Source organism: Phalangium opilio, unplaced genomic scaffold (assembly GCF_054372755.1).
Source record: "Phalangium opilio isolate 3A_F unplaced genomic scaffold, DU_Popi_V2 ptg000002l_1, whole genome shotgun sequence".
Taxonomy (NCBI): Eukaryota; Metazoa; Arthropoda; class Arachnida; order Opiliones; family Phalangiidae; genus Phalangium; species Phalangium opilio.
The window spans coordinates 5,057,162-5,085,075 of record NW_028324144.1 but is presented as its reverse complement, the minus strand read 5'-3'; the positions used below and the strand labels follow the sequence as shown (position 1 = coordinate 5,085,075).

The following is a 27,914-nucleotide window of genomic DNA, read 5'->3' as shown; positions in this document are numbered from 1 at the left end:
TCTTTTCTCCTTGCCATAAAAGAGCCAGCTGCAATAAAAAAAGAATAAGAAAATACTAGAGCTAGTATCTTCCCGTCATCATGGTTTGCATATTGACAGCTTATATAACTAGTCTCCTACGTTTAGAGTGCGTGAAAATTAGACTTAATTTCAATTGAAAACTTACAAAACAGGTTTTTAAATTGCGTGGGTTTCAGATGTGCATTTTGACATCAGCCCGTTTTATCCATGGCGAAGTAAAGCTAGCTGCACATTAGCGCGTTTCGAAGCGTTACGTTTGAAAATAAGCGCCAAAGCTTACGTTACGGCCATAGCGACATCTGGTGACGCTATTCACGAGGGAAACGCATATCCTATACCCTACGCATGTGTTGTGTTCCCTGAAACTTTGTCGCATATCAGCTTGACTTACAGGAGTGCTACACTCCCGACATACCTGTACGTTAACATGGAACCTAAAGCCACGTTTACACTTACACGGGAAACCGATTCGAAGCGATTCAAAACGCTTCCAAAGTTAAGTGTGATCAAAACTGATTACAAATGCGGTTTCTCCAAGTTGCTTCCGAACCAACTTAAAACGGCTTTGGAGGTTAGTTTCCACTTTTCAGGGGTATTTCACCTGGGATGAGAAAGAGAAGGATATTCTCACCGGATAGCAGACAGCACTAAAAGGAGCGTTTTAGGGTGTGTTGAAATCGCTTTGAACTGCTATAAAAGAGTTTCAAAACTAGTCCGGCAAACGAGTTGTCAACCGACTCCCGCGCCAGTGTGAACATAGCTTAAGTGGACTAATCTCCTAGCAGACGAAACCTGAAACCACGTGTTCCTGAGCAAATATTTAGTTCAGGGTATACTTCCGGAAAAATAGTTGTCAGTTTCCGGATGGGCGGAATCGATAAATGTGACCTAATCTATTTTTTTCCGAAACTTAAAAAATCCGTAAAATAACCTGTCTATTAACAAACTCTGTTGCGAAACTGAAAAAAGAAATAGAAAAAAACCTCTTCTTGAATGAGAACTTAAGAAGTTTTAGATCGACAATTCCTATGAATAATTTGCATTTAGTTAGCTACATGTATCTTAGCTCTTTTCTTTGTCCATCGGCAAATAAAAGGTTGTGGGTAGGTGAATGTTTTTCTTCTATCATTATAGATGAGTGTTATTAGTCTCGTATCGACAATCACTTTTTAATGGCCCATCTATTCTATCTTTCATTGTTTGTTTTGGTTTCATTTGGAATAAGTAACTTTATATGATTGTCTGTAGAAAAATAATATAACAGGATGTTTTTTATCCGAAGAATAATCTTAGTTTGGTTTTGACTCATTTAATCTTGAGATGTCAATTATTGAATTGAAAAGATGATGAGGTAATTTTAGGTCAAACTAATATTTTTTTTACAAAATTACAACTTACAAAAAATATTACATATTTATCAAAACTAATGTACAGTTGCCAGTTGGTTTAATATGCCACAAACCGTTATTAAAAAAAATTAGGATCGCCATGTTTTCACTTTAATCGCATAAAAATAGACATTTTCTTTAAATTTCACTGTTTAAAAAGTTGGGCGGGTTTTGGGCTATTATGCGATTGATTCCGGCTATTATTCGAGCATTGTGTGATACGCAACAGGCTGGGAAATAAGGATATTTTTTAAACTAGTCCTTGGGACCAGTGACCCCTCTAGTCCCCGAAATAATTAACTGGTCTCCGGACTGGTCCCAGCCTTTGTTCTCCAATAGATTTGCAATTAATAAACTGGTCCCGAGGACCAGTAACCCCCACTTTTTGAATTAAAAAACTAGTCCAAGCAATTAATAAACTGGTTTTGGACCAGAGGAAGTGTGCTATTTCCCAGCCTGATACGCAATTACAGCTGTGTTGCTCACAATCAGACGATAACGTGATAATTAGGCGGTTTTTCTCTGAGTTTCCCTTACGTTTCCGAAGCCTATTCCCCTCGTGTTCGATGATTTAACGCTATATCTTAGTCAGCGTAGTGAGTACAAGATTACTTAAAATGGTGAGATTTATTTCATTTATTTGATGGTATAATTAATTAAAACAAATTCTTAAATTATAATTGTTATTTTAAACAAATAATCAGTAATAAATAATGTAATTACTCAATTCATTTAAGCCTAGGTTAAAGCTATTTCAAGTTCGTTTATTTTAAGCCTTGGCTAAAGCTGTTGAAACTTCATTTAATTTAAATATTTAAGCCTTGGCCGAAGCTAATAAAACTTCGTTCATTTCAAGCCTTGCCTAACGCTATTGCAAATTCGTTTGTTTCAATTTTTAACAATTGGTACTAAGTGCTTTACGGCCAGTAAGCTTAATACAATAAAAACCAGTTTTGAATTAAAATAATATTGAATCAGGAAGCGTCGCTTTACACTTGAATAAATAATTTTAAAGAATTTCTTAATCCTTTTATAAGAGAATCGTGCAACGAGATTGCGTGCTTAGAGCTCGATTTGGAAAATGATTATGAATGAATAACAATTTTTCCGTTATATTTGTCTAATGGATTTCGACTGGAATTGTTTCGCATCAGAAAATCCTTTACAAATTCGTTTCGTCTATAGTGTACACGTAATTTCGCGTTTATCTGTAGAATTTAAGCCTAATTTGTTCGAGTTGTTAAAGTCTGTTGTTTGAAATAAAATTGAAACATGGTTAATTGCTAAGACTCCAGGATAAGCAGGAATGTAAAGGGAGTACAGAGAAAAGTTAAACAATATGAAGATTTTCATAATTTGGGTCAGAAAGGTCAATGAAATCGAATATTGCACTTATAGGACAAGGAAGAGTTGGGGAATTTGAACATGTTGCTTAAGGGACAAGGAAAAGTTGGGGAATTCGAAAATTGAGCTTAAGGGACAAGGAAAAGTTGGGGAATTCGAAAATTGAGCTTAAGGGTCAAGGAAAAGTTGGAGTTTGAAAATTTTACTTAAGGGACAAGGAAAAGTTGGAGTTTGAAAATTTTACTTAAGGGACAAGGAAAAGTTGGAGTTTGAAAATTTTACTTAAGGGACAAGGAAAAGTTGGGGAGTTTGAAAATTTTACTTAAGGGACAAGGAAAAGTTGGGGAATTTGAAAATTTTACTTAAGGGACAAGGAAAAGTTGGGGAATTTGAAAATTTTACTAAAGGGACATGGAAAAGTTGGGGAGTTTGAAAATTTTACTTAAGGGACAAGGAAAAGTTGGGGGGTTTGAAATTTTACTTAAGGGACAAGGAAAAGTTGGGGAATTTGAAAATTTTACTTAAGGGACAAGGAAAAGTTGGGGAATTTGAAAATTTTACTTGTGAAATAGGGGAAAAGTTGGGGAATTTGAAAATTGTTCTTGTGAAACAGGAAAAAGTTCAGGAATTCGAAAATTGTTCTTGTGAAACAGGAAAAAGTTCAGGAATTCGAAAATTGTTCTTGTGAAACAGGAAAAAGTTCAGGAATTCGAAAATTGTTCTTGTGAAACAGGAAAAAGTTCAGGAATTCGAAAATTGTTCTTGTGAAACAGGAAAAAGTTCAGGAATTCGAAAATTGTTCTTGTGAAACAGGAAAAAGTTCAGGAATTTGAAAATTGTTCTTGTGAAACAGGAAAAAGTTCAGGAATTCGAAAATTGTTCTTGTGAAACAGGAAAAAGTTCAGGAATTCAAAAATTGTTCTTGTGAAACAGGAAAAAGTTCAGGAATTCGAAAATTGTTCTTGTGAAACAGGAAAAAGTTCAGGAATTCAAAAATTGTTCTTGTGAAACAGGGAAAAGTTCAGGAATTTGAAAATAGTTCTTGTGAAACAGGAAAAAGTTCAGGAATTCGAAAATTGTTCTTGTGAATCAGGAAAAAGTTCAGGAATTCGAAAATTGTTCTTGTGAAACAGGAAAAAGTTCAGGAATTCAAAAATTGTTCTTGTGAAACAGGAAAAAGTTCAGGAATTCGAAAATTGTTCTTGTGAAACAGGAAAAAGTTCAGGAATTCAAAAATTGTTCTTGTGAAACAGGAAAAAGTTCAGGAATTCAAAAATTGTTCTTGTGAAACAGGAAAAAGTTCAGGAATTCAAAAATTGTTCTTGTGAAACAGGAGAAAGTTCAGGAATTCAAAAATTGTTCTTGTGAAACAGGGAAAAGTTCAGGAATTTGAAAATAGTTCTTGTGAAACAGGAAAAAGTTCAGGAATTCGAAAATTGTTCTTGTGAATCAGGAAAAAGTTCAGGAATTCGAAAATTGTTCTTGTGAAACAGGAAAAAGTTCAGGAATTCAAAAATTGTTCTTGTGAAACAGGAAAAAGTTCAGGAATTCGAAAATTGTTCTTGTGAAACAGGAAAAAGTTCAGGAATTCAAAAATTGTTCTTGTGAAACAGGAAAAAGTTCAGGAATTCAAAAATTGTTCTTGTGAAACAGGAAAAAGTTCAGGAATTCAAAAATTGTTCTTGTGAAACAGGAGAAAGTTCAGGAATTCAAAAATTGTTCTTGTGAAACAGGAAAAAGTTCAGGAATTCAAAAATTGTTCTTGTGAAACAGGAAAAAGTTCAGGAATTCGGAAAATTGTATTTGTGAAACAGGAAAAAGTTCAGGAATTCGAAAATTTTACTTGTGAAACAGGAAAAAGTTCAGGAATTCGGAAAATTGTATTTGTGAAACAGTAAAAAGTTGAGGAATTCGAAAAATTGTACTTTTGTAACTGGGAAACGTTAAGGAATTAGAAAATTTAACTCATATCTCGTAGTATATGGGAGTGAAACGTTCAGAATAGACTTGTATATTGACTTAAAAAATTCAGGGAATAAAATTAGAATGAAGTAAGATAGACTAAAAAATATAACATACATATCCGTAGAGAGCCATGAAACTTGAAACCAAAGCGAAATACTTAAATCAACGTATTCCTTCCTATATTTGCCTTTAATTAAGATAGAAAACTGTTCATGACGGAGTAGTAACGTATGACTAAAATTACTCAATATAGTCTACCTCCAAAATTAATATACTTGACGTAGAATAACAGCACGCCACAACCAGTCTTACATTAATAGTCTAGCTGTCCAATATATCTTCAATTAATCATTGTTATTATTTGGTTTCAGCAGTCCCTTGTAAAGGCGCTCCGAACGGTCCTTCTTTCGTGAAAGAACCACCTGCCAAAGTTTTGTTTTACAACACGACGGGAACTGTCTTGCCTTGCACTAGTCAAGGTGCCCCTCCACCGACAATATCCTGGGTGGACGAAGAAGGCAAACCGGTAGCGGATGTGCCCGGCTTACGACAAATACGAAAAGACGGATCTCTGGTTTTTTTACCGTTTCGAGGAGACGAATATCGCTTGGATGTACACGCCGCTTCCTATCGATGTACCGCGGCCAATATCGTCGGCACCATTGGCAGTCGGATATCCGCTATTAGAGCTGGTGAGTACCCAATCATTTTTATTGCCTGACTTTCTATCATTCGATCCTGGCAACAAAAAAAAATATTTGTCGGTTATGTATCGTTATTTATTAGTTTTTCATAGTATTCGGTGTTATATTATAATAATACCGAATTTAACCTTAAAGTGTTAGAGTCACCAAAAATCGCTATTTTTAAAACTAAAAGGTTTTATTCCCATCTGAAAGATCAAATCTTTCTGATTCAGAATATCTATTTATATAATGCATTATAATTTTTCAAATATTATTAAAACCCCGGCTTTTGGAACCTACTCGCAGAATTTTTTCAAACTATTTTGACAGTTAAATTTCCATATACCCCTGGTGACGTCACGATTCGAGCGCGCATGAGCACGGGCACGCGCGACTCCGCAAGTCCTATTTTTTTATTGATAGGTGGTGTTTCAAAGTGATCGAATTTGACGAGCGTGCGATGTTTAAAAATTAGGCTTAGCTCTCGTAATGAAATCTGTCTTGCGCTGGTCAACCTCTTATGACGTCACCAGGGGTATATTTATAATTTATTCCGTCTTAATGAGGTATGTGAAATATCAATTTTCTTTTTCATATTACAAAATGAATAAATTTCTATAAGACTTTTTACCTTGGATCTACTGTTATTATAACCCAATTGATGTTTTAAAACGAAAATTAGCCACTTTTCAAAAAACGTGGCACTAACACTTTAATGTTAGAGTTTCGTTTTAAACACGCGTTTAAATATGTCTATTACTTAACCTAGTACGTATAAATACAGAAATAATTTTCACAGCAAAATCATGGATAAAGGATGCGCGTGAGGAAATTTGTTTTCACTTGCATCCTTTAACCATGACAAAATCTTCAAATTTCTACTCCTTGTGACGGAGAAGTTGAAAATATACTACATCTAAGGCTTAGGCCTAATCTTAGGAGTAATGTTATTGCTAAGCCTAGTTTGAAACTTAAATTTCAAGCTCGTGACTCGCGAGAGCACGCGCTAGAATTACGTAATTATGACGCAGAAGGGATTGAAAATTATTTCCGCGCAATTTGAATATCACAATAGATGAGTGGGTGAACCGGAGTTTTTAATTATTTCAAAGATTTGTATATTTGTGAAATCTTAACCGATTTGAACAAAACTTGTCTTATTTTAAAGAGCTGGTAAATATTCATAAATCCTTCCCTAGAGCTGGTAAATTTTCAAAAATATTTACATAGAAGTGATAAACATTCGATGGTCTTTCCATAGATATGATAAACATTCTATATCCATTACCTAAAGATAATAAATTCGTATCTGATAAATAGTAAATCCTTTCAATAGAGTTGGAAAATATATTTGCATATAGCAAGTAAATTAATGGTCGAGATCCTTCTCAAAAACCTTCTCATAAGTTTACATCAAACTGATAAAATCATAAGGTTGGAATAACCATCAAAATTCAGCTTGGTCGACGTTGGTTGGCATTATAAGTTCCTTATACGAAATGAGGAAAATACTAAAGAGTAGGCCTACATATATTTTCTTGGAGTTGTTTACTGTTAGGTTGTAACAGAAACACAATGGCACTCTAATTTTGATAATGTTAATCCCACGATGGAAGCTAGGCTGGCTCCTGTATCTGCTATCTATTGTGTTGCTTGTATGGCGGCTCGTAAGTGTTTTCAAGGCTTACTAAGTTACTTGAGCGAGGGTTTTGGTAATATATTAATATGCAAATCCACTCTCCGGATCCTACTAAATTCCCGAGCACAATCTTCCCGAGTGTGTCTTAAATGTTCATCCTGGCTTTGGTCTCATATAATTAATACCAGCCATAAAGACTCCCTCCTCATCCTGTTGATACATTTTCGGCCCACCGCCAATTCACAATGATGTTATTCTCGTAAAAGCCATACGCTCCCCACTATTCCCTACTATATCTAGCTCCTTTTCTCCCCTGTACTCTAAAAGCTGAAAGTTACGTATGAAGGGGAGATATAATGCAAGATTTATAATAAGGAAAAAGAGGTGGTTGAACTATTGAACTTTGGAACTCGGTTAGTTCTCATGTTCAACCGTAATTAGGGTTGTAAAACCTAGAAAAGTAAATTCAGGGAGTTTGTAATTAGGGTTGTACCTGGATATCTTGTAAAAACTAGAGACGTCTGGCAGTTTTTGTGCAAATGGTTTGAGAAGTCATAAAATTGTCATAAATATCAGGAAACATCATATTTGTTCTTATAGTTGTACTAGCGTACTAGTATTTTTTAAACACAATTCAAAGTTTTTTACAAGTGGCAAAACCTTTCTGTGAAATGACTTCAATCGGTGGGGGTACTACTGGAATGCCGTGGAAATTTCGAATTTAAACAACCTTATAATTCTGTTCAAAAATATGGGTCTCCCGTAGGGGCTATAGTATGGAAATTGTCCATGAGAGAAAAAGTAGAGAGCAGCGACATCTTCGTTTAAAAATTACTAATTAAAGCCCTAAAAGAATAGTGGCACGACCTACTGTGTTGGTTGAGTTGGGTTAAAAGTAGAGATGGAGATCACAGTAGTCGATGGTTTCTGGTTCCGGCAGCATATTCGTCACAAGGAGCTGCTATTATAGAGGAAGACGGTGCATCGATTCATTCGTTAACACGAAGAACATTATCATGTGATCGTGAAACATCTCCCTCAATTTCAATGAAATCCCCATGTATTCATTATCAGTCTGTGTTGTAATTCTTCCTTCAACGGAAAAACACCGGCATCACACGCTCTTTTACAGGAAGGTGTTTCATTCATTACCATCAAGAACGTAATCACGAAGGAAAATTCCTGCGCATCACTCCATGCGGTTGTTTGTTCTTTAAAGATTTAAACTCTTTGGTTAACCTCCCTTTTGGTATTCTACCAACCTTGGAGAAGCGATAAGACGTGGGAGTTGGAAGGCATCTGTATTTATAAATCATGGAAGGCCGGAAGATTAGGAGAAGGGCATTAAGCCGAACCCAAGAACCTCCCTCTTCGAGTCTCTGTCCCATGTAGCCATTCTTCTCAAGGAACGGGGGGCTTGGAAATAAATGAAAAGAATCTTAAATCTTCTCAAAAACAGGAAGACTGCTCTTTAAAAGACGTGGGAGGATGAATTTTCCAAGATGGAGATGAGGACCGTATTTTAAAGATGCTGGAAAAATCAAGATGTCCGTATTAGCGAAATTAGCTCTTAGTCAAAAGTGACAAGAGTTCGGGTATCTCTTTATTCTTTTTTTTTTATAAAATGAACACAGCCCTTTCATGCCAAAGTATTCGCCTGTCGTAGCAGCTTATAGTTCAAGCATTGCGAGACAAAATTCAGGAGACTGCAACGTCATATTTCTTTAAAAGTGTCTCCTCTAATCTGAAACATAAAATTGAACCATGATCCAGTGTTATTTCTGTATACAGGGGCCGTTGCAGTTCAATACGTAATATCACAATAATGGACATTTGGAGCAATGCCTTTAAATAACGATGTTAACATGGTACGAATAAAATGAACCTTAACTTTGAACTCTTGCGCTGTTACACTTTGAACTTCTTTACATGACCAGCTAAGGAACACTTCTTACTTTAAACGAACACTTCTGCTAGATAAGTACTCATTAACGCTGTTAGATTGAAGGCTATTGAAATGGTCTAAACAAAATGGGTACTCTGATATGTCTTACATATGTGCCAATTTTCTTGTTTTAGTGGACAATCCATGTTTGTACGTCCGATTTTAAATGTTTTAGACCACAAGTACTTTGACACTTTTCACAAAGTCTGACCTAAAGAACACACCCCTTTGGCAAACTTATCAGAAACACCATGTACAGGCGAGATGTGTTGCAAGTAGATATAAAGATCATAGTAGACGATGTTTAAGGTTCCCGAGAAATCTTATAATAAATTTAATGAAATTCCAGCCTTTAATGCGCGAAAAATGCCCCTAAGCCGTGGCCCTCTTGTTTACTAATGAAACAAATTAATTGAGGAATCCTTGAGTTTAGATTTATTAAAACGACTATCAAATAATCTCTTCTTTCAGACCGACTAGATATATGCCGTGAATTATGTCACCCCACTTTGATAAATCAACATTTTAGAAATCGTAAGTTCTTTGTTTTTAATTTCGTAATGGAAGCAAGCGTAATTGGATTTATGTCTATTTCAAAAGATCTTTATTTAATATGGACATTTTCCCTTCAAGTTTTAATCTATTATTGATGTTGTAAAACGATGGTATAAAATGCACTCTGTAAATCAGACGAAGGACTTACCGAAATTAATTCCTTAGTTTTAAACAACCGGAAATCCCGCTGAAAATTGGATTTTCAATTTAAATTTTAAACTCCAAGACAATAGCTAAGACAAATGTAAATAACTTACGTAAGGAGAGTGCAGTTGACGTGTGATTCACGTAGCCTTCTAGGAAACGAAAACAATATTTACATCCCCCCTCCGTGGGGAAACAAGCGTAAGGATACTTGCACGAGTACAAAGGCAAACCGAATTGCATTTACCACCAGGTTTGCTCTAAAATATCTCTTAAGAAACGCAAGTATGAGAAAAAGAATGCTATTAATATTTAATAAACGTAATCAGTGATAGATTTAATTTTAGAAGTGGGAATGGAGAACGGTTAGTATTTCCTTCAGTCCGACTCATAGCCCAGTATAGAGCCTCTCCTTCCAACACGTAACGAAAAGTTTAAATTATCTTATTGGCTCACTTAAACTACGTTTTGATGACGTTGCTGACGGGGACGGCGAAAAATACGTAATTCCTTTTTATCTCTCTGGCTATGACCCGCGTCTTCTTTCATACCCCCTCCGTCCCGTGGAAGCTAGGTGTCCGGGACTTTGACGCGCGCCCAGATTACTCTGTTCTTCATTCCTACTTCTAAAATTAAATCTATCCCTGACGTAATTTTAATGTGGAGCGCCGATTTAAATCAGTGGAGGAGGAGGCTCGGGGACACCAAATTTCCCGTCAGCCCCCGTTTCAAAACTAGCTCCGAGCACTGACTTGGTCCTACAGTTCCGCACATGCGCATTCATCGCAACAGAGAGAAAAAAATCAGATTTCTATACAACCATGGAGGAAGCTAACCGTTTGAATTGCCTCAACTTATCACGTGACGTCTGGCCCCTCTCCTCTGCGCCGAGGTAGATGCGCGTGAGATACAGAGACGACTGTGCCGTTAAAGTTACCTTCCTTTTGACTCTCGTATTTCTACTTCCTACGCATCAACTATCTAACTGAGAACTAGGAAAGGATCTTATCAACCCCCTAAGCCTTACTTTATATTATTTGTATTACCTTTCTTTTAACGATTCGTGGGCGAATAAAATATATTCATGAAAATGATAATATTAATAGAAGGGGCGTCCTCGGGAGTGTTCAAAAAGATCTATTGACGGTCATTAGTTTTTGAAAAACCTCGCGACAATGTATTTCCCCAACGAGCTTTTCCAAAATCGCGATAGCGTATGCGAAGATCATTTTTAACACGACATATTGGTCGCTCCTATATACGTAAAATGCCTTCAGGAATCTAGTCACTTTATTACCAGAGCCAAGTGTGATATCTAGATAGATGACGTCATTTCCATAACAGAAAACTCGCCCCCCCATCCTTTCCCCTTCCACCGAATCATAAATTTTCAACGCTTGGCTCCCTTTTTAATCCAAAGCCCTCCCGAGAATTTTTCCATATTTTCTTCAAAAATTTAAAATGCGGAATTCATATAAACTAGAACAACTTATCACTAAGACTAGAATCAATTTTTGGGTGATGTACAGTACTGATCCTCGGCTTATTTTAGTCTTTTTTCCCAAACATATCTTTTAATAAATGTGCCTTTTGAATAGTAGAAAGTAAGCACGGTGGTTGAACTCTACTTTTCAGAATCACTGCTACGTGGCGCTAGGCGGCGCTTGTTTATTTCTATTTTAATAAAATTCCCAATGATGTCACATTCCAAACTGCTTTACCTAGGGCAAAAAGTGATATCTAGTTTATTAGGGAGAAGGTATAAGATGCCTAAGTATTCGCGCGCCATAGTCCCAGTCCCCCTTTCAAAATACAAGGGGGGACGTAAAAGGAGGCCGGGCTATTTCGCTACACTCTCCTCAGTCGGAAAATATGACTGTAATTTTCATCATCATTCGCGTCGCGCTGACGTGAGTTTTCAAGAACCAATGAGATGCTGGTTGTAATTTAGAGGCGGGGATTAACTCCGGACCTACGTTTGGACTGGAGATAAAGCTGGAAATGTGGCGAATTTACACCTTCTCCCTAATAAACTAGATATCACTTCTTGCAAAGTGAAATGAAAATTAGTTGAAACTTCTCTTTTAAGTAGTAGGTGCTCATTATTAGGAATTTTTCATTCCATGTCCATCTTGGAAAATGGCGACCAAGAGTCCATGAATGTAATAGACAAACATCTCGGCTAAAATCAGCGACTAACTGAAAAGGAGACTAAGCTTATTGTGGGGTGAATTAGTACTCTACACCTCGAGTCTAAAACCTTCTACAGAGTAACAGCTACGAAAGTCTGGATATGAGGAACTACATTGTCACGTGATTTACTGTTTATATATTGAAAAACTATTTCGCGCCCTCTCTCCAAAACAGTGTACTATTTTCAAAACAAACTCACTGGCCTAGTCAGTTTGATTCTCACGAGATTGCAGTTCATAGTGCGCGTTTTCGGGAAATTTGTTGCCATTGGCCACGTGGTAAGCTCTAAATAAGTTCTTCCCCCATCACCCTTTCTCTCGTTGTGGCAGTTGATAGCAATAAGCTCGTGGAATTTAGTCCATCTGTTAAATCATCATATTTGTTGTAAAAATAAAAGCCATCATATTTTGATGCTTTAATCTGAAAAAATCGTGGTACCGTTTTCGCATTACTCGGTAGCGTACACTGCAGGCCGAGTTTAAAAACACTGGCTGCTTGGTCCCCAATAGGAAATACCCTTGTTAACATTAATCATTCGCGCTAGACTGCGTCTCTATATTCCTGACGCTGCCTTTTTTCTCTTTGATGAAATATTCTGTAAAATTGCACCGCTCTGCCATCATGCGTATAGGGCAATTACCGTACAACCCTATCTCTACCTTATAAAAGAGATATCAAATGTTTTCCACATCAGACGTACCGCCAATTCTCTGCCCCCTCGCCTATCCTTGGGCAGTTTTGCATATTTATAAGCCAATCTCGGTTAATAAGTTGTTTTCGTCTGCCTTCGCGTAAAGTCTCTTTCAGCTATACTTGACGATGCAAAGGCTTATTTATAAATTATATTATGTATTTACTTATCCGTTTACGGGGTTGGTAGTATATTAATTTCCCTACTGGAATTCGGTTTGATCTTTGTAACTTAGGCCTACAATTTTGAAACTTTGTATGTAACTTTTCTGATGTGCCCAAGGTGCAGTCTGAAGCTGGTCTAACCAACACCACGTTAATCCAGGAAAGCCAAACGCATATGGGTCTAACCCTCGTTGGATATACCATTTTTAAATACATGGGTCTTCCTAAAATGTGGTAGGACTAAAGTGCAGTAGGTGTGAACAATTTTGAGTCGAAAATGTTCTATAATGTTTTACCCAAATATACACCCTATAAGTCGTCATTACAATCTGTTAAAGCTAGATTCCCAATCGACGGAAAACACGACGGAAACCCGGCAGAAAGGGGTTCGACTGAAAAATCTTTACGCCGAGCCCGACGGAATTTCCGTTCGGTCGGGCGTAAGTTGTGTTCTATTTTTTCGGTCGTGTTCGGCGTTACGCCGGAGTCTCAGCTAATGAAATTATCCCACTGACAACGTCATAAATTTCAAGAGCGCACGCACACGCGAGATCGATTGATGGCCGCCATTTTTTTGTGGTTGACCAAGGCTTATCGGAAACATACCACCAATAAAGAAAAATTAAACTTACGAAAGTAAAAAGAGATAAGATGTTAATAAGGAAGACTTTACTGAGGAGGTTAGAAAATATCCCTTATTTTACGATCTAAGCGACAAGGGGACAAAGATACCAATTCAGAGTGTGAAATAGATGTTGTGGAAACAACTCAAATCTGTCACGTGACCCAAAAATATCTACCGCCAAACTGAAAATTCAGTCGTAGTGTGAACTGTCTACCGCCGGACGCCGGCGTAAGTTAAAATTTCTACCGTTGGCTGTGTGATTTCCGCCGGGTTTTTTCGGTCGAGTGGGAATCTAGCTTAAGGATGAACCCTAACTTATTTCAGCACTGTCATTCAGTTTATTACTTTAAGGGGTCACTCCAATAATAACTTGTAATCTGAGACCCTTAGGACAAAATGGCATAGAACATTTTAGACTCAAAACAACCCATAGAACCCACTTTAAAATATTTGATAAAACATTTCACTCCTAGCTTGAAAGTGCGCGAGCTTTTTGGTGTAATGAAGGCCTCATTTCTGCTCCATTCATTAAATACCCCTTGCTTAAATATATCCCTATTTTAACAGGGATCCCTCCCATAGAGCTCAATTCAATTTTAACAATGCGACCTTTATAATCACATCCGCCCCCTCTAGTAATTAATTTTCCGCTTATTTAATAATCGATTTAATTAATTTAGAGAGGATAACGCGAGTACTAAGCTTATACACTAAACCCCGCCAAATGTTTCTAATCTGCTCAAGGTATGTTCATAGATAACCCAAGCTTCGTACCCTATATAGGTAACATCTCCATCTAGATCGTTAGATCTGAAGTTCCAAGAATAAATTAAAAGGAGAGAATGGGAAACTCTGAGAAATGAATGCCTTGTTATCATCGAAATAGAAGAGATCGGTTCGTTTGGTTCTTATAATTTTCGTCGGAAAACCTAATTTTGGTTTACCTAAGGGTGCAACACGTGACGTTTGCCTATGCATAATTTATTACCTTTCTGTGTGAACTAAGAAATCTGTATCTCAAAGAGGGTTTAAATCTAGATAAACTTGTGAACTTCGCAACTGTGAGAGGTCTAATACTAAACTTGTGAACTTCACAACCGCGAGAGGTCTAATACTAAACTTGTGAACTTCACAACCGCGAGAGGTCTAATACTAAACTTGTGAACTTCACAACCGCGAGAGGTCTAATACTAAACTTGTGAACTTCACAACCGCGAGAGGTCTAATACTAAACTTGTGAACTTCACAACCGCGAGAGGTCTAATACTAAACTCGTAAACTTCGCAACTGCGAGAGGTCTAATACTAAACTCGTAAACTTGCGCAACTGCGAGAGGTCTAATACTAAACTCGTAAACTTGCGCAACTGCGAGAGGTCTAATACTAAACTCGTAAACTTGCGCAACTGCGAGAGGTCTAATACTAAACTTGCAAACTTTCCAACTGCGAGAGGTCTAATACTAAACTTGCAAACTTTCCAACTGCGAGAGGTTTAACACTAAACTTGCAAACTTCACAACTGCCAGACACTAGACAAGTGAACTTTTCAACCTCCGTAATGATTTACACTAGACTCGTGAGCAAAATTACACGTGAGTTTAAAACCCATCCGCCATCTATTATTGCAAACTGATGGTAGGGAAAGGCTCAGAACTCGAGTGAATGTTCTAACAACTAGTTTTGGGTACGTAGTTAATATTATCTTTGGTGTACTGTACCGTTCTCTCAAGTGCATGGCTTCAGAGTCCGTTCACTATATACATACCTTTAAGCGGCAGGCTTTACGGAGCCATTCCGATGTGAGCCTTAACAGTTCCATGATAAATGGGTGGAGATTTTAGCTAGCAGCGAGAGTTTGGGTATAAGGGAAATAGCATAGCATAGCGGCCAATGCAGTGAATATATAGGAGGAGAGGAGTGTAACGCGCGAGTTTTGGACATTGATGAATTTATGAAGCAACGATTGACTCGGCTTATTTAGCTCTCCCGCCCTCTCGCCTGCCGCGTAATCTGACGTCTTGCGCAGTTTACGTTACTAGCTTCCGTACTTGGACGTGTTAAAGCGCAGTTTAATAGTTCTGGGATTCATCGTTTCACTTTGGAGAGGTTCCGTTGCGAGCTACGTGTAAATATATAATCACGAAATTATCCAGGCTTATTCCGATATGGAAATTTGGTTCCACATACTTATCGGAGAATTGGTAGATAATTAAATCAATTTTAAGTTTGTAACTAATATTTAATTATCGAAAGTACCTTCTCTAATTAGTGCTAAGCATGATCATAAGTAAAATAGTCGTTTGCTAAGTTTAAATATGTGTACTTTAGCCATGACAGGGTTTCTGGTTTAGAGTTGTCAAAATCAGGGAGACTTTAATAAGGAGTTGACGTTTAAAAGAAGTTCGATCCCAACAGTAACCTGTTCCACTGCCATGACGTATTTTTTTAACTTTATGTTATCCGCCAGTATCACTTTAAAGTGCCACCCAGCGTACATTAAAATGTTACGTTTGTCAATTTGCTCTTTTAATTTGACTGTTCACACGTGTCAAAGACTACGCAAATGATTCGCCGGTTTAGTTTCGATATGTCTCTAAAGTTCATTGGGTAGTGTCGAGTTGGCACCACTTCGTTAGCGCCTTTTTTTAGACATAGCTCGCTCGATCATCCTAACTAACGCATGATCGAGTTGGCTATGTTTTAGAAGACGATATATGAAACATTTTAGGGTTCTTGACGATATTTGTCATTTTGAATTGAGCTATTTTACCATTCAAAAGTCTTTGCTCGTTATAAGTCGTCTGCTCTGACGTCTGAAAATGGAAATGAACGATTCGACCCGACAGAAATAAGTTCATAAGATATATTCCATAAGTTTGTCACTGGTTAGTGAGAGCTTGTCAGGAAGTGGATGAAGTAGGTCATAGATTCTCGTAAAGCGACACCTGGTGAGGCGCTGTCAAAAGGCTTAGTAATGCAGACTAAATAGGAAGATGTAAGTCCTGCAAAATTAACCGAGTGTAGTCTGCAATTCTCGCTTGCAGTTCTCGAAATAGCTCGAGCTGTTAGTCTCTAGAATTACGAAGTGTAGTTAGTGACATACTTATGGAACATATTTAATAAACTTATGTCGAATCGAAATTAACAAGGTGACTGACGGGAATGTAACATTTTCCCCCTAGTGTGAATTGGCCTTAAGGTATTCCTATATGTATATTTTTTCCGAGCTTGCTAGGAAATTTTTACTGAACTTTGATATGTTTACTTAAGCTAGGTTTAATGAGAGAACCTGATTTATAAGCAAATTTTCATTTTTTTTAAATCTTAGTTCTTGAATTTCGATTGATGGCTGACTCTTTTAAGCCGCATTAGCGAGAAAGAGATTTAGCCTTATGCGCCTGCAGCTGTTGTAATTAAGGTAATAAATTACCTGAACTCTAGTTTTAAATGATGAAATTTCAGTTTAGGAATTTTCGATTTAGCAATTAACTATAAGAGCTTTCGGAGTATATAATCTCCAGAGAAATTAGTGAAATACATTTGAAATTATTGCTAAAGTTAATTTGCAAGTGCAACCCTTAAGTAATTAGAAATTAAATACATTTTTTTATTGACTCAAAAGGGAGGATTTTTTTGTACAATATAAAAAAATACTTAAATATGAATAATCTTTCTTTCTACAATATTATGAAGATATGAAATATTAAAATTAATTAGTTTTCTGAAAATTTCTCCCAAAATTCTCGGATTAACTGTAAAAAAATATTTATGGGATTGAATGAAGTTTAAACATTTGAGGCTTGCCAATCAATATTACTTCGTTTTCTTCTAGTTCTACATAATTTAAGCCAATTAATTTTTAAGGATTCAATTAATTTAAGATATTTAACATTTTATTAAAATAACAATCACTATTGCGAAAAGTAATTTATTACTAATTACCGACAGATATGGAAATATACTTTCATTTAAATATTAATTATCATAAGTATATAATAAATGTTCCACAAGTATAACACTACCTATACTTCGCAATGCTAGAGACGTACTGAGAGCTAATTCAACAACGACGCGAGAATTGACTAACACTCGATTTTGCAGTCCATCTTCCCATTTATTCTGCACAAAGCCTTTGACAGCGCCTCACCAGGCGTCGCTTTACCTCGAATCTATGACCTACGTCACTAAGCTCCAGTTTGTAACCAGTGACAATCTTACGGAACATATCTTATGAACAAATAGCATTATTATTACAATTAAAGGTAATAACGGAAAAGCCAAGTCTATCATAGATGGAGCTCAGGGAATTCGGGTTTCTCTGAAGCGCCATCTAGTGTTGCTTTTAACAAGTCAATTTCCATAAATTTCCGATGAATGTCCTAATTACGCCTATGCGCGTGTTTCTCTATCTGTAATATTAAAATTCGTCTATAGTAGAGTTCAAATAGATAAGCTTAAACTTCCATTACGTAGGCCTAAGTTATGATGAAAAATAATAAATTTAAAAGGATTTTATGTAGATAAGAATTCATTTTAATCCCGGTATTTTAACCACTCCCTTAACATTTAAAAGCGGCTAGTACATCTTTACCCTTTCTGGCCCTAGGCGCGTACCTATTAAAGTATAGGTATACAAGCAATTTCAAAGTCTGGGAAGCAAGACTGGACAGTCTAAATTGTCTGTAAAGGTATTTTGGTATATTTTAGATTTACAAAGCCTCGCTCCGGGAAAAAACTAAGTTGGGCGTTAACTGGGGACTAAATAAAGTGGTTTGCGTCAAAAATCCTCAGCAAATACTCTGCCCAGGCGACGGGTTATTTGATTTATTCATTTCTTTTTAGCAAGAGTAAATCTACCACGTTTGAAGTTTACTCTAGGGTGCGAAAATATGCTGGAGTAATAGAGGAGAAATCCGTTAAACTATAGTTAGACTCGTATTGGATAAGTAATCATAAACAGTTCCCATTTTATACTCTTTTATTATTATTTTTTATCGGTCATTTTGAATTTCTTTGTTGGGCGCATTGATTAAGTGATTTCACTATAATTTTTTTAAATCCCAGACCTTCACTTGATTTTTGGCCCATTTGAAATTCCCTAACTTTGTTGAGTTTTTTAAAATTCCCAGACTTTTCCCTGACGTTTTGGGCCCATTTTTCCATACCATGATTTTTCCCTGACCTTCTTAGGCTATTTTACGATTACCTGACCTTTTAGACTCGAGTTCCATTCCCTGACTAACAGGGCCGGATTAAGCAATATTGGGGGACAAAGCCTCCAAAGGTGGGTGTAATGCTATTCCTATGGAGGGGGTGCGCTAGTAAACATTTTCCGCAATTACTCGGCCCCATTTTACTCGATCCCCAAGTTTATAGTATGGTTCGATGGGGAGCAAATAGGACTATAACATACTCAAAGGTCATCCTGGTATCTTTAGTACAACCAGAGTTATGAGGCTCCAAATTTGGGTGTAATGCTATTCCTATGGAGGGGGGTATGTTTGTGAATATTTTAATCAATTACTTGGCCCGTGTTTACTCGATCCCCAAGTTTTTAGTATGGTTGGATGGGGAAACCAATGCGCCCCAAAAAGACTTGCGCCCGGGGGCCAGTGCCCCTTTGGCCCACCCTTTAATCCGGCCCTGCTGACTAACCCATGGTTTCCCTGACCTATGGCAACCCTACCCACCTCAGCCAGGCAGGTCGGCAGAAGTGCACCCATTCTGGGCTTGCACCCACTCGCGTCACGGGAGTTTGCGGAAGCGGTAGTTACGCCATTGCATTTTCCACCTCCCAATGGCGTTCGTTGACCGGTTCCTTTTCTCTAGCATACCCATGGTCTTAATTTACTCTTGAAAGCGTGTAAATGTATCGCTTGGAAGCTCGCGTGTTTTTTGTTATTTTTTTTCTTGTGTTGGATTAAGGTTTTCCAAACAAGAGAGAGTCATTAACGATCTTGTTTTATAAAGCTTTTCCCAGTTAGAGAAGAAGGGGATTTCGAGGTTGAATACGCAAACACGATCACTTACTTCATTCTATTCCCCTCTTTCCCTTCCACTATCCTAACTGCTTCTTTTATTTTACTTGTTCCTCCATCAACGCTTAAATCCCCTTAACGTCTAAGCCTACGTTATGTTCCTGTAAAATGTTTTCTTCCTTCCAAGGAATTATCTACAGGGTATTATGTGTTAAGTAGTTTTAGGCTAGAAAGTTTACTGATCAATATTCTATCTGTTGAATAGGTTTAAGGTTTTTTCGAGAAATTGCTACAAAATTTCCCAATTGCTCATTTTCTCATAAGACCGTTTTATCAACTGAAAATATAAATTACTAAAATTGAAACACTGGAGTGTATGAAAGTATTTCGTAATGCTCAGTATGATGTTTACGACGAGACGTACCGCTTATTCTCATGCTTCTCTGGTTTGGGAAACCAATCAGACCTTCACTTTAGGACGTTTTATTTTTGCCTTAACTGCTAACTGCAATGACTTTTTCAACTCTTGATATTCATATATTTTGTAGTGCAAATGTAATAGACCATTTCGATGTAACTAGAGGGAAAGACACGGGGGTAAAACTTTGCCTTCCATCTCGCTTTTTTGGCGCCTACTCTGTAGTAATTTTGTATCATGAGACGGCAATTTATCAACCCCGATACTGAGGGTAGCCTACCCTCTTTTTTACGTTGAAAAGGTCTATTCAATTTGCCCGCATACTCGCGTTAGTATTCATACGCGACAGTAGGCGCTAAATAATATCTCCTTGTCTCGGAAAGAACGTGAATCAGCGCTCTCCTTTGTACCTCACTTTATGTTATTTCCTTTTGTCATTGATATTATTTAAGCTTCTTTACGGATAATTTAATATTTCTTATACCAACACCTTTGTCTACTGTTACACCCTGTCAATTTGTTAAACCCCACGAAACACTCAGTAGCCAAGTCTAGCGTCTATAGCTAGCTCTAAGAAAAAGAAATACTTAGAAGTAGGCTGATATTGTTTTAACAAACGCTTTTCTCTCAATTCGAGGGTCTGGCTATTGTATGAAACACGCGCGCCACGCGGCTCAACGATGCATTTAAACTGGTCAATCCACTTTAGCGAATGGGAAAACCGTGTACGGTTTTAACGGATTATAATTCATCCGAAGCATGGCTCTACCCAGACTTCGCTGCTGGACCAAGTTAAGCATGGTTTTCACTTGACCGAAAAAAACTACTTTGCAGCTGGACGTCAAACGTCAGATTTGCTTTTCACGTTGTCGCCCAGCGTTATAGCGTTTTCACTTAGCGTAGTTCCCGCAAATAAAGGAACCAAGGCTTAACAAATAAACTGAACACTGCACTAATTGCGGCCCATCTATTGTCTTTCTTTTTTTGCAATTTTTCTTTCTAATATCATACCGATTTGTATTGTTCCTAACCTCTTCAATAAACCTTTCAGCATTGAACTTCGGCATTCTCAGGGATTTGTACTAGTTACTGACTCGATTAGGAACGAAATAAATAAAAACATGGCGGACCGTGGACGGCCTCTTCCGAACACGCGTGGTCGAAAATGACGTCACGACTCTAGCTTATTGCTGATTGGCTCGTGCAGAGCTTTACGTTGAACGCGGCCGAAAAAATAGAGAGCTAATATCGCCACACTCAACGTAATTTCTGTCCAGCGTAACTATATGATTTTTTTCCGGTTGTCGCTTGACGTCAGGCGAAAAGTCTTGATTTACGCCAAGTGAAAACCATGCTTAAGGCTTGGCTCGTTTCCCACTTCTCCTTAAACTTAGAAAGCCCCGTGGAGCCCTTGTCCCTTTATCCTTCCTCGGAATGCGCCCGAGCTTTCTGTATTATGTACACGCCGGACCAACCCAAGCTTTGTTCAATCGCCCGGCGTTATCGTAACCGAATTTAATCGATACCTTTTGCCTGGATTACAAAGCGACCTAAGCGTCTCAACTTTGGAGTTCCACAGTTTTAGATCTTATAAAACAATGTGGAAGGGACACAGTAGGTTTTGGGCTAACAAATTTATTTGCCTAGGGACTGAGACTGTAAACAATTTACAATTATTAAAAACTCTATCCATATATAATTTTGTAAATTCAACTAAAATTCTTCGATGGTGGGATTACGAAAGTTGATAAAGTTCCTTAATAGTTGTACAAGAAAAGTTGGATATACGATTTGTGTTTTTAGTTTTGCAAATATTTTCTTAGTCTCAATGCTCCGAGGGTCCAGGTACTTGGCTCTAAATTGACCTCACTAGCTTTAAAAGACCTACCCTTTAAGGTGCTGAAATTATTACATGTTACCATGTTGGTTATACACTGACGTTTTTTCTGAAGAAGAATGGCTCCTTTAATCTCCATTTTTTTTTGATGCCACTATGATAGTACATTAAGCATTACCTTCACAAATAGAGAAAATTAAAAGTGTTCAAAAACTCCACAATATCTTCGGTGGGGGAAAATTGAATTCTCGTAGTCTTATTGCCATAGAATAACATTGTGGATCGTATCAACCTAATAGGGGTTGGAAAATCTGGACGCTTTGCCAATATAACAGTGACAACACGTTCAAGGGAAATTAAGTTTCCACTATGGTCATTCTGAATTTAATTTCCGCACTTTTCAGTTAAGCCAAATGAAGATGTAGTGCAGGCAATGCATGGTTCGAAAAAACATGGGTTTGTTTTAATAAACCACCATGATTTATTGGGTTATTTTTTATATTTATCAGTTGTGTGAATTGCAGTAAGTTCAAAAGTTGTTACTTCAAAAATTACAATCTTAAAATATTTCATAAAAAATAATTAATATTGTAAAGAAATTATTTTAATATTGAAATTAAATCAAAATTGAAGATTTTGAGTGATGGCTTCTATAAAGTGAGTTTGTATGCTTTTTTAGGCTTTGTTTTTGGGATGAAAGGTCACTCATAAATTTAACGAGATTACTGTTTAAACGTTATCGCGTTGGGTGAGAGTAAATTGTACATTCCGTTAAGCTCGTTCGAAAAATATTAATTCATTTCTGGTCCTCTTTATTTCAAAGTCCATGATACCATCCCTCTCCAAATTTTGAATATACTATGCCAAGAGCAACGTTAATGAAGCGTCGTGTTTTAAGTACGATATATTGTATTCTGCAACTGGGGCATTGGGTTATATATCTCTAAAACAATGTGATAATGGAGCTGGTTTCCTCCCCTCTATACAAATTCGTTTCATTCATGGCTTATCCACGTATCATTGCAAATTTTGACTATACAAATTTACCCGAAGGCTTTCTTGATTTAGCTGGTATTGAATATCGGAAAGTTAAGCTATGCCACACGTGAAACAATATATGAGTACCGAATAGTCTGTTAGTCGAAGTTAGGGCTTTGCGAATGAAGACACCCTTGAGCGGGGTTTCCGTTCATTTCTGTTTAAGGTTTGAGTGCTCATATTATCATATGTTCATAAGATAGGTTCGATAACAGGGCTCCCATCTGGTCTCTAAAATACCTAAAAGTCTCTACTTTTTGGGTAGGTCTCTAAACCACCCTAAAATCGCCATTTGGTCTCTAAACCACCCTATTTTCAAAAATTCCCGTTTTTAATATTCCATCTAAAATTTTTTGCAACAGTAAAACTATTCTCACTCCGACTATATCAACAGCTATAGAGTAATGGCACCTCCCTGCCTTTGGCTACGTTACGCTCTATGAGAAATTAACATGGAGTGCCACTACTCTATAGCATAGCTTTTGGCAAACTGACAATTCGAGATGGAATCCTATTAAATTTTCAAACCTTTATTAGTTCGTAAGGTGGCACCACTAGCTTGTGATACTTCCGTACAAATAAAGATCTCATTTTGATTTTGAATTGGTCTCTATTTGGTTCCTATTTCCAAGAATTTGGTCCTTATTTTACCCTATTTTTAACGTGAAAGGTCTCTTTTTTCACTATTATTTTAAGAAATTTCTGTGGGAGCCCTGCGATAAGTTTCTCACTTTTTACATAGCTTGTCGTGAAATGATGTGAGTGAAACGTCTTAGATTCTTGTAAAGAGACGCCTAGTGAGGCGCTTTCAAAGGCTTAGCACAGACTAAATAGGAATATGGACTGCTAAGTCGCGTGTAGTCAATTCTTGCGACGTACTCGAACTAGCTCTCCATAAGTCTCTAGCATTACGAATTGTAGGAAGTGTCACACCTATGGAACATATCTTATAAACTTATGATATTTTGTATAAGAATAAAAAAATTGTAAATGAACAAAGTGTCGGTAATTGCCTCATGAACTCATCTTATCGTATTAATTTTTACTACGAGCTTCATTTTCAATTTTTTGGTGAAATGTAGAAAATTTAATTCCTACTGGTGCCGAAACCCGGGAAAATAATTTATTGAAATTTTGTGAATGACTTTTTGGTTTTTCTAGAGATAAATATGTTTATAACATATCTCACATCACGGGTTATTTTCTTCAGTTTATTAGCTACTGATAATAATTAAATTCTCAGAAATATTTGTTTGTTGGTTTAATAATGCAGTATCGTGATCAATATTGAATACCTTTGAAACTCGACTAAAGTCTGAGACTAAACAAATATCTTCGTCCAAACGTTCCCCTTTCATCTCATTTCCTTATCTGAAACAACAATGCATTAAAGTGACACAAAGACCTTAGAAGTATTCTATTGAATTGTAATATAAATAGAGGACAATAATAGTACACAAAATGAAAGATAAGATAGTTATATTGATATTTAAAAACAAGCGTTGTATTTTTTGAGAAAATTATGGGCTTTTGGTTGATATATCCCATAATTCCGTGTAATTACTAAGGGAAACATATCTCTGTATTTCAATAAGTTACATTATATCAATTACTAATATATATTTTTTCTAGATTACTATTGCTTTTCGTAGGCACATTTTGAAAGGCGTATGATATGAGTTCGCAATGGTATATCAGGGATAGATTTAATTTTAGAAGTAGAAATGGAGAACAGAGTAATCTGGGCGCACGTCAAAGTCCCGGACTCCCCTTCCACGGGACGGAGGGGAATGAAAGAAGAGGCGGGTCATAGCGACAGAGGTAAAAAGGAGTTACGTATTTTTCGCCGCCCCAGTCAGCAACGTCATCAAAATTAAGTGAGCCAATAAGTTCATTTAAACTTTTCGTTACGTGTTAGAGGGAGGGACTCTACACTGGGCTATGAGTCGGACTGAAGTAAATACTAACCGTTCTCCATCCCTACTTCTAAAATTAAATCTATCCCTGGTTTAAAAAGATGAAACAGTGTTTATAAAAATCGTTTTTTTTTTTAAATTTTGATATCAATTTTTAAACAAAAAAAGGAAAAAAATAACAATTTCCGTTTTTCCCGAAAATTATATCGAGGGGTCTAACTTCAAATCATTGAATGTCCGGTACTTCTGTTTTAACTTTTAGTTTCTGAACTTCAACACTCTTTGGTCTTTAGAAAGCATCTCGTTTAATAGCTTTATTGTTCATAAAGAGACAGAGAATGCCGTATTCTTGCAGATTCCAAATCTTTAGAATGTCTTTCAAATTGGATTTGAAGCTCGATACCTTCGCATCAAGCGCTAGTGTATTGATGGGATATTTGGAGCGGGAACTCTCTTGTTAACAGGAAAGATTCAACTAATAGACTGTTGACAATTTCAGATGCCAGGAGTTTTCCCTGGAGGGTTGTTTAGATTGAATTTGGTCCGCTATTCCCTATTCTCCGTTTATTGTTTTGTGTAGTGTGCTAATGTAGGCCTTGGTTTAACTCGAATTCAACTCTAGATTGTGTTGCGGAAGCCAGTATCTTCCATACTGGTTCGGCTTAATAATTAGTCTCTATTGAATGGCTTCGAAAACTTTAAGGGGACTTAACGAAATTGGATTTGAAGCCACGCGTCAACTGTTCCTCTCCCTTCGACGCTCGCTTATCTCTTACCGTGGTTATAGACAAATAAACTATTCACCGGGTCACTGTCAATTTAATTTAGTGAGTTTCACCGTTGTTAATATTCAAATGGATGAAAAACGTGGTTTTAAGATTATGCAGGATTTTTTTTTCCTAAAATGAGAAATTCACGTGATTCTCATATTTGTTTTTCTAATTCTAAGAATTTTCTTTCCAATTATTTCTTTCACTTGAGGATATCTTTACTAAAGCAGGTGTTTCAAAAAGAGTATCAGGACCAAAGTTCATTGGGATGGTTCTATGAGCAGCTTGAGTCAAAAATTTTCTATGACATTTTACCCTAAGAGTCACCGTTGACATGACATGATTAGATTGTTTTAGGAATGACCCCTTAAATGTAAGTGAGGAATTCATAGACAATGATTTCTAATTTAAATTAAGGGGTCATCCGTAAAACAATTCAATCGTAACTTGTTTAGGGTGTTAGGTGCCTTAGGGCAAAATGTGATGCAACATTTTCAACTCAAATCCGCCCATTGTCCTAGCACTCTTATTTGAATACCCCTTATTTTTAACGATCTTCCTAAGGTAAATCAATAATAATTGAGATGTCGCATTATGGCGTTGCTTTTCCTTGGAACACTTATGGTTAATATTGAAACAATACATACAAATACCATTTCCGTTTAAAGACATTAAATTCAACATACAAATTCGTGAATTGACCCGATGAAGGTATTTAGTTCAATTTGGAACCTTTATGTGCCCTGTTATATATGTTACGGGTCCACGGTTTTGGGAAACTTCGTTCGACTACAAATTATTTGGATCAATATTTGAGTTGGTGGCTTGCTATGTTATCGTTTAAACCAATCCTGTTTAGATTATAATTAAAATAAGGAAGTCGAATTATAATGGCTATAATGGTTAATTTAGTTCCGCTGTGTCGAGAATGAGGGATTATTCAAATATAAAATTCAGTTTAAGTAGACAATTTTTGATATTAAAAGCGTTTTGTAAAGTCTCTTCTAATCATTTAGAGTAGAAAATTATTAAATTTTACTTTTAAGATCATCAGCTTCAAAGATCAACTTTGTAAAATTGTTAAGTATATATTTTTGTAAATGTCTATGATGGTTGGTAAAATACCCTAAAATCATCGCCAAAATTAAATTAAAGTAAGATGTTAACCAAGTGTATAATATTACAATAAGGCCCGTTAAAAATAGACTAAAATCTTATAACACACGTGCAGGGATCCATGTAATTTTAGAAGCAGGAATAGAGAACGGTTAGTCTTTACTTCATTCCGACTCATAGCCCAGTATAGAGCCCCTCCCTCCAACACGTAAAGAAAAATTTTAATTATCATATTGACTCAATTAAACTACGCCTTGATGACATTGCTGAAGGGGACGACGAAAAATATGTAGTTCCTTTCTACCACTGTCGCTATGACCCGCCTCTTCTTTCATACCCCCCCCCCCTTTCAACGTTTAACCAAAATGGTTGAACAATATTTCGATAATTACTACTATTGCTGTTCCTGACATCAGAAAGATGAGCAAGTAGAAAGGAACGGAGACTCTACTGAGGTCCAAGTCAGCCGTGCTTTTCAACGGTCTCTTCCAAGTAACCTTGTCAATTAAGTGATGCATCTTCAAGTCCAGATGGTTCAATACTTTCGTTTCGAATAGCGGTTCCATGCTGCAAGAGAACATTGATCAAGTCCGTTCATGTTACTATATAATTCATACCGACATTAGTTGGCTGGTTTCGTGTAGTTCCGGACTGCTATTAATATAAGAGGAGTTGAAAATCAAGTGTATGTGATCGAAGTCAACTTCTTGTTGAGAAAAGTATAATCCTCTATTATTCATCAAGAACTCTTTACTGTCATCGTCAGTTATCAGCAATTGCCCCAAGAACCAAAGTAGAAAACTGTCCGCTGTGATAAGAGCTTTTTCCCCAGAAAGAATAGGAATGTATCCATCAAGCGACAGGTATTCCATTGGGCTTCTTAAAAGTTCCTTCTCGTCAAATGACTCTAACCATTCCTTTACGACTGGGTCCTGGGCTGCCTATGGATACGCACCAAAGACGAAAAAATGAGAGTGACGCGGGAAAGAACATAATACCGGAATTCTAAAACCAGAAATAGTGTTAATTTTATTTTTTACTTTAGTATTCTTAGTGTTATATCTCGTATACTTACATTGAAATTATTTGGTTCAGTATATATTTTATTAGCATCAAAAAAGTCAACTTCGTTATCTCTGAAAATTAACCTAAAATCATCGACAAACTTAAATTAACGTCAGATATTAACGAACTGTTTTAAATATCCATAAATTAGCAAGTAAACGAAAAGTCTCGCTTAGGGGAACTTATGAATTTATTTTCTAGGTTTTGCGAATAGTGGTTTTTAACTAACATTGAAATTTAACGAATACAGCAAAATTTCATAAACTAAAATATTGTGAAAAATAATCTAGGCAAACAGGCTATTGGTATTCCAAATGCTTGAATTATTAGGACATGCATTTGGCCGAACGAGCGAGGACTTGTGCGTAAAGACTAATCCTTCTCGCTAGCCCTAACCATTCAAATCGAGTTCTAACT

General features: G+C 36.7%; 1 protein-coding gene and 1 long non-coding RNA gene across 9 annotated transcripts in view; both read left to right on the top strand.

Annotated features, from left to right (window-relative positions):
• Positions 1–5,213, top strand: part of LOC149718427 (uncharacterized) — a 220,420-nt gene extending 215,207 nt beyond the window's left edge. The window contains exon 6 of the long non-coding RNA XR_016370404.1: positions 5,093–5,213. This is a non-coding gene — a long non-coding RNA (uncharacterized LOC149718427). The remainder of the gene's footprint in view (positions 1–5,092) is intronic.
• LOC149718426 (cell adhesion molecule Dscam1-like) overlaps positions 1–27,914 on the top strand; it is a 218,662-nt gene that overhangs the window by 3,735 nt on the left and 187,013 nt on the right. For all 8 annotated transcript variants that reach the window (XR_016370326.1, XR_016370332.1, XR_016370337.1 and 5 more), the window contains exon 2: positions 5,090–5,410. Coding sequence is in view for 4 of the 8 variants with exons in the window: in XM_089844990.1 (XP_089701116.1) it covers positions 5,090–5,410 (321 nt within the window). In the remaining 4 variants the exon portion in view is untranslated. The remainder of the gene's footprint in view (positions 1–5,089; positions 5,411–27,914) is intronic.